Below are 8,266 nucleotides of genomic sequence, written 5' to 3'. Positions count from 1 at the left end.
CTCTCTCTCTCTCTCTCTCTCTCTCTCTCTCTCTCTCTCTCTCTCTCACACACACACACACACACACACACACACACACACACGCACACACACTTTTAATATGACAGACAACATACAGTGTTTCTCTGAGTCTGGCTTGGTTTACTTAATATAATGATTTCATTTCTATCCATTTTCTGCAACTATCATGATGATCTTGTACATTTAAATAAGATTTCATTATGTATGTGTATATGAACCATATATTGTGTATCCACTTATCTGCTGGTGACAGTCTAGGCTGGTTCCATTTCTTTTTTGGCTATTGTAGATTGTATGCTAATAAACAGGTACATAGCTCTGTGGTGAATTGACTTAGAGTCCTTTTGGTATATGCCCCTGATGGTCAATCTTGATTTTTTTTTCTTTATGGTAATAAAAACAAATGAACAAAAAAAAGATTGTCCAAAAGAAAAATATTTTAAAATCCAAGCAGTAATGAAGTTTACTTAAGACTGAAAATCTCAATAACAAATAAGCAGACAATCTTATCTTAATTCACTCTATTATGACTTTAGATTCACACTCCTTATCAAATTGCTTTAAATTCTTTTTGCTTATGTCATCTTATTCTATCAGTATATATGCTTTTCTAAGTTACCTTTACAGACCCATTACGTAGTATCTTTACGTGATCAAGTCACCATCAGAAGAACTTGACGCAGCTTGGCTAACAGGTGAGCAAGTGCTCATGCAAACCTAGTCCAAGTCCCTTTAATTCATAGCACTTAAACAAATGTAACAAGTCACTTGAAATTTAAAGTAGAAATATCTAGGTCAGGACTGTTAAGATGGTTTTCCTTTTGTTATTGTCCCCTAGTTAAGATACATATTAATTACTTTTACTCTTGCTGTGATAAAATACCATGACCAAAAGAAAATTATGAAAAAAAGAATGTATTTGGGATTCAGAATCCAGAGGAAGAGTCTGTAAGTGGCAGAGAGGCATAGCAGCAGGGTGACCAGAGCAGGAAGTTCAGAGCTCCTAAGTTCAGCTGCAGTCAGGAAGCAGAGAAGGCAGACTAGAAGTGGGGCAAGGCTACAGACTCTCAAAGCCCACACACCGTATGTACTTCCTCTAACACAGCTGTATCTTGCTGTGACATCTCCGAATAGTGTCACCACATAGGGACTAAGTGTTCAAATACCTGAGTCTATGGGGGACATTCTCATTCAAGCCGGCAAAAAGTATACTGTCCACTTTCTCTGGGCTTCTTCTGTATACCTTCTTGACCCTTCATTAAAATATAATTATTTTATTTTTTAATGAAATTTTTCCCCAAATTTAGAATATTGTGAAACAAGAAACAAACTGGGAACCATCAAGTATGAAGAAGTTACAAGTTTAGAATATGTATTTTTTTTTTTTGGTAAAGAAAGTTAAAGGAAGAAGGAAATGTTTTTAGATGAGAAAGTTATATGATGAAATACAAATTTGTCTTAAAGTGAAAGATTTATCCAAAGTGCAAAAGGACAGATGAGGACAAAAAAAGTTTAAAATATGTCATAAATACTTAATAAAAAACTTAAAGATAATATGATATGATTAAATTTGCTATAATGAAAGGTTATTAAAATACCCATTAGGTGGTTCTCAACCTCCCTAGTGCTGAGACCCTTTAATACTCTTCCTCATCTTGTGGTGACCCCCAACCATAAAACTGTTCTCACTGCTACTTTGTGCTGTAATTTTGCTTCTGTTAGGAATCCTAATGTAAACAGCTGTGTTTTCCAGGGGTTAGGTGAACACTGTGAAAAGGCTGTAAGTTCCACTCTAGGTCAAAACCGAGTGTACTTACTTGACACAACAACAACATTTTAAATTTACATACACAAATGGCTTAGAAAACAAGGGCTTTATGTGTTATCCCTTTATTGAATGGACCATTGCAAACTTGGAATTAGATTTTATCCACATTTCTCTGCACTGGATACAAATATGCCTGAACATTTTTTCTGCCTTTCCTTTAGTAGAAAACCCACCACCTTAATAGTATGAAAAATCAGCAGACACAATGAAGCTCCAACCCAGGATGGACGTAGGCTAGAATCTTCCCGGTAAGCGCACCTTGGGGTGTTACACACATTAATAGAAATGAGCCAAGCAGTGTTTAAAAGAAAAAAAATAGTATGAAAAATCCTATTAACGTGCATCATTCCAACTTGAGACATTCCTGCTAATTACACGGTGATTGTGGCTTTTACTTTAGTGGACAAATATTGCAAATCTGCTTATTTAGCTGGGTCTACTGCATAGAATTTTCACTTTGCCTATGATTTTTCAAGTCTCTACGCTGGTGGTTCAATGAACACATGACACTATGAAGAAATCGGTTTTCAAGGTTGACTAACACTTCTCACATTTTTAGCCAAAAATATAGCCACTAGTTCTCCTATGTCTAATATTGATATTTGCAAAATATCAAGTATCTGCTTATCAAATAATTATTGGATGCAATGAAAATAGACAAAAAATTGTATAAGCCCTTTGCTAAAGGGAGGTGTTATACACCATTATAATACCTTAAAAACTAATAGCTAGGATGGAGAGATGGCTCAGCAGTTAAGAGCTCTTGCTGCCATGTCATGGTTTGAATGACAACGACCGCCATAGGCTCATATGTTTGAATACTTGGTCCCCACCCAGGTGAGGGAACTGTTTGGGAAGGATTAGAAGTCTTGTTAGAAAAGTTATGTTACTGGGGGTAGGCTTTGAGGTTTCAAAAGACCTACACCATTCCCAGTGTGCTCTCTGCCTTCTACACAACATTTGACATGTTCACAGCTCTCAGCTCTTCCCACCACCATGCCTTGACCTGCCACCATGGACTCTGACTCTATGGAACCATAAGTCCAATTAAATAGTTATGTTTCCTTGGTCATGGTGTTTTATCACAGCGATAGAAAAGTAAGTCATACGCTGTTCTTCCAGAGGACCCCAGTTTGTTCCTGGCACTCAGATGGCAACTAATAATTGTCCACAACTCCAGTTCCATGGTATCCAATGCCCTGTTTTTGCCTCTGTGAGTACTACATGTACACTGTCCACAGAAATCCATGAAGGCAGGACACTAATACACATAAAATAATAATAAATACATGTTTAAAAGATGAAAAGGTCATAACTGAAAATTCAGAATCATCTGTCAGAATTTTTCCATAGTGTACTAACGAAAAGCGGTAACTAAATAAATGAGATAACTAAATGAATAAGACCTAAAATCAATGATCTTGTGAATGGAAAAAGACTCCACATCTAAGTCTCTGTTAAGCTTCAGTAACGTTCACTCTATTATGTACTTCCTCCTGTCCTACAAAACCTGTGACAGATCCTTCTGAGGATGCATCTTTGACAAAACTGTGAACCACCTCAGGACGCTAACTATAACTTCAGTTCCAGGGACTCTGGTACCCTCTTCAGACTTCCATGAGTATACACACAGATGTACACATATGTACATGCTCAAATAAAAAATTAAAATGTTACATGCTACTAATTTTCAACCACAACAACAAGCAAAAACCCTGTTACTAAACTCAAAATTCCTTTAATATTTCTACAAATTTTTGTGCTTTTAAAAACATATTTCTTAAATATTTTTTTTGATTTTTCAAAACAGGATTTCTCTGTGTAACCCTGGCTGGAACTCACTTTGTAGACCAGGCTGGTCTCGAACTCACAGAGATCCGTCTGTTACAGATCTCTAACTCACAGAGGCCTGTCTGTTTCCCTAGTGCTGGGATTAAAGGTGTCCTCTACCACCACCTAGCTTCTTAAATATTTTATATTTAGAACTTTTAAAAACAGATTTTTGAAAATTTCCACAATATAGTTCCTGAAAGCAGAAAAATAATGCCAGTTTTTGCTTTTGGCAAAAACTATAAGCAAAGTTGATATTATTGTGTCATTTTATTAATTGTATTTTTGTTATGATTGTTTGCATACCTAGACTTCCAACTTTATTTAAGTTTTCATTTTTGAAAGTTTAAAATTTCTTACTGCCTTAATTAAAAAGTCTCTCACTGATCAGTATAATTTAGATAAAAACCTCACTTTTCAGACTGACAAAGACCCATTTTAAATCTTCCCAAAGAACTTCATTTTAGGAGTCCTTCTATCATCTAGATCCAAATTCTTAAAGCAAAACCAAAAATCCTTCCTAACAAAAACTGCAGGAAAGTATATTAAGTGCCTTAAAGAAATTTGATTACTATATTCCTGCAGACATTGGAAGAGGTGTTAACACATAATAAATTCCTAGATATAATAATCAATCTTTTACCAGTCCATGTGATTTCTTTTTTGTTGTTGTTGTTGTTGTTGTTGTTTTTGTTTGTTTGTTTGTTTTGGGGGTTTTTGAGACAGGGTTTCTCTGTGGTTTTGGAGCCTGTCCTGGAACTAGCTCTTGTAGACCAGGCTAGCCTCAAACTCACAGAGATCTGCCTGCCTCTGCCTCCCGAGTGCTGGGATTAAAGGCGTGTGCCACCACCACCCGGCTTAGCCAGCTTTTCTTAACTTAAATTATCCTAACTACCTTTTCCCTCTGAGGTTTTATCTTTCTTATTTCTATATATCTTACCTTCACTCTTACTCCATGGCTGGCTGGCCTGGCCCTAGCGTCCTCTCTCCTTTTCTTGCTCCTCCTCCTTGGTTCTCTTCTTTATTCCCTCCGCCTGCCAACCTCTCTGCTATCCTTGCCCTTGCCTCACTATTGGCCGTTCAGCTCTTCAGTTGGACCATCAGGTGATTTAGACAGGCACAGTAACACAGCTTCACAGCGTTAAACAAAGGCAGCAGAAGCAGAAATCACATACCGGGAAAGACTGGTCTACACCAAGGCAAGCACCATTATTGTCTCTTGCTGAAGATCTCCATGGGGGTGACTTTGTTTTGGGGATCACCTCCTATTTGCTTGCCTTCCTGGCCTTCTTCCTGCTCTGATCCCTCCCTCAGGACCCCATGGCCTCCATTCTGCTTGCTGTCATCCCGGGCTTCCCAAGGAATGGTCATCACCCACATCCCTTCTCCTTGAAAGTCCACGTGACAGCCTTAGCCTTAGACTAGCAATAAAACCCACAGATTATATAGAATAATTGGCGAAAGGACTGCCAAGTTTTCCCAATAATATTTGGTTTTAAAATCTGGACAGGGGCTATAGCTCAGTGGTAAATCACTTGCTTAGCACCCAAGAGGTCTTGGGTTCAGTTCCCAAAATTGCAAAGATAAAACACAGAAGTCTCCATAAACTGGGAGCATGACAAGTTAACACTGAGAATCCCAGTAGGCTATCTTAGTTGGCAAGAAGTACCTACAGCCTGTATTTTACTATTGGCTACAAACTGAGATGGGCCTGCCCCCACCTTTAGTAAGCTCACTGAGAAAGCTCACCACTAGGGAAAACCTGACTAGAACTGGTGTGTGAGCAGATGCAAGGACAACAGAACCACGCTGGCCCCCTGCTCCTTCATCCTGTAGGAAAGACGGACGGGGTGCTCTCAGGAAGCTGAGTGCGCCACACGGAAATCATCCTATGGTATACCCCATGTCTCCTTGATCCTCAGACAATCCAGGCCTTGGATGACATGCTACACGCTCTTGTGTTGGAACAAAGGAACCCTGACATGCTTATATTGCAAAACTTCATAGAGGTAGGTGGCTGTTTTTTGTATGTATGCAGGGCAAGGCAGGAGGAGTACAACAGTCCAGTCTCTGACAACAGTCAGAGATTCTCCAACCCCGCCATGTATAAACATCACTGGAGGATGCAGTCCTGCGTCTCCCTCAAGACACTCTGAGGGAGACATTTGGAGACCACAGCCTGATGGCTGTGGAGCCTTTTCTGTCTAGAACTAGGGCATGCTGGGACATTAGCAGTGCCCATATTTATGTTATTTTTGTCCAGCTTACACTTGAATCTTCTTAGCGTGTTTTCACTGCTCTGTGACGGAGATCAGTGTTTCCCCATAGGCTGGTCTTCTACCTCTTGATGAGAAGTACCTCCAGCAGACTCAAAGCATTATCAAGTACTTTTGTTTTTCTTTAGTTGACTTCAAATAGTCTTAGTTTTGACTAACTTTCACTTCCTGAGAACGAATTTGAATTAGGAAAATAGCCAAGGGTTCCCTGGAAATAATGTTCATGACCAAAGTGGTTACTGACTGGACTAAGACATTTTGCCCTAAATTCTGTAACATCACAAATGGAGATAAGAGTGTCCAGGTAGGACGTAATACGGTCTTGACGAGGGCTTTCTGCAGGAGGCATTGGCTTGTGTGTGGGGAGTGACAGAGTGCTCTGGAATGGACTGTGGCTGGCGTGTTTGCGGAGAGGTATTTCCATGCTTTATAGACACCTCATTGTGAGTGCGATAACAAAGCCCTGTTATTCTTGGAGTTCGAGGGGGGGAGGGGGCACTGAGCTCTAGTTCCAGTCGTGGTGAAGTCCTCAGCATTCATTACTAGGCTTCTTGTTCTCCAAAGAAAAATGGTGCTGGGCATAGTGCATATGTCTATAAATACAGCACTGAAGTGCAGAAGCAGGAGGATTGCAATGAGTTTGAGGCCAACCTGGGCTAAATAGTGAGACTTTGTTTTAACTATATATAACAAAAGAAAATAAAACAGCACCATTGCAAAAGTTTCCAACTTCTCATAAAAATGGACTATTTTATTATTTTTAATATTATTTTTGTCAAAATAACTGTCTACATTTTTCTCTCTTTTGCTAATTGAAAATAGATTCTTTTCTCATACAATATACCCTGATCATAGTTTCCCTTCTCTCTACTTTTCCTAGTTCCTCCACACCTCCCTCCCCTTTCCTCTGGATCCACTCCCTTTCTGTTGCTCATTAGAAAAGAACAGGCTTCTAAGAAACAGCAACAAACACGAAAAAATAGAATATGATAAGGTAAAGTTGAAAACTTTCATCTCTAAGCTGGACATGGCACCCCGACAGGAGGAAGAGAGCAGGCATAAGAGCCAGAGATCCACTTTCTCATAGTCAGGAGTCCCATAAAAGTACTAAGCTAATAGCTATGGTACATACACAGTGGACCTGGTGTGGACCTGCATAGGCCCTGTGCTGCTGTTCAGTCTCTGTGAGCTCAGATGCATCTTGCTTACTTGATTCAAAAGGCCGTGTTCTGGTGTCCTCCATCCCCTCTGACTCTGAGAATTTTCTGTTTCCTCTTCCTCAAGATTCCCTGAGCTCTGAGGGGAGGGATTTGATGGAGATCTCCAATTCAGACTCTCTTTCCATATGATGTCTGGTTGTGGGTGCCTGCATCTACTGGGGAGACCTCTCTGATGAAAGCTGGAAAAGGCACTGGTCTATGAGTACAGTAGAAAATCATTAGGAGTCATTTGATTAATACCTTTTTTTTTTTTTTTTTTTTTTTTTTTTTTGACCAGTAGTGCTTGGTTTTACCAGGTCTCTGGGCTATCTAGTCTCTGGTTCCTGGTTATCCTAGAAGTGCTTGTTCCTTCCCATGAAATGGACCTTAGATAAAATCAGACATATGTTGGCCACTCCCACAAGTTCTGTGCCACCATTGACCTAACGTATTTTATAGGCAGGACTGATTGGGGGTCAAAGGTCTTGTGGCTGGGTTGGTGTCCATGTTTTTCTTCCAGTAGCCTGAAGAACACCTTCCTGCACCAAAGAGACTAGAATATAGGGGTGACGGCTCGACTTCTATGTGTTCAATGAGCTCTGTAGATGTGTCCATGGCAACGGGCCCCACCATCAATTTGTGGAGGGCAACCCTTTGTCTTAGCAGCAGTCTGGGTTGTTTGGGGGGATTTCTACGGGACTCCTTTGGTCAGCAACTCTATTGAATGCAACCCAGACCCACCGCTGGAAGCCTTGCCTGTCTACAGTAGACAGCCAGTGGAGACCACACATCCTGCATTTCTAGGAGTACTCGGAGGGACCATTCTCAGTTAGGGTTTCTGTTGCTGTGAAGAGACAGCATGACCATGGCAACTATTATAAGGGAAAACATTTAATTGGGACTTACGGTTTCAGAGGTTTAGTTCGTTATCATCATGGTGGGAAACAAGGCAGCATGCAAACAGGTCTGGTGCTAGAGAAGGTGCTGAGGAGTTTTTTTGTTTTCCTTTATTTATTTTAGGTTATTTTAATTATTAATTATACGGGTACCATTCTTTTTTTAAATTTATTTATTTATTAAAGATTTCTGCCTCCCCCCTGCCACCGCCTCCC

The 8,266-nt window shown here is 40.0% G+C and overlaps 1 protein-coding gene across 1 annotated transcript in view; it reads left to right on the top strand.

Moving 5' to 3' along the window:
* LOC101988512 (maestro heat-like repeat-containing protein family member 7) overlaps positions 1-8,266 on the top strand; it is a 37,433-nt gene that overhangs the window by 4,835 nt on the left and 24,332 nt on the right. The window contains exon 7 of the mRNA XM_026779782.1: positions 5,602-5,688. Coding sequence (XP_026635583.1) covers positions 5,602-5,688 — 87 coding nt within the window. The remainder of the gene's footprint in view (positions 1-5,601; positions 5,689-8,266) is intronic.

Source organism: Microtus ochrogaster, chromosome 6 (genome assembly GCF_000317375.1).
Source record: "Microtus ochrogaster isolate Prairie Vole_2 chromosome 6, MicOch1.0, whole genome shotgun sequence".
Classification (NCBI taxonomy): domain Eukaryota; kingdom Metazoa; phylum Chordata; class Mammalia; order Rodentia; family Cricetidae; genus Microtus; species Microtus ochrogaster.
Note: the sequence above shows the minus strand (reverse complement) of the source record. Positions and strands in the feature narration are given on the sequence as shown.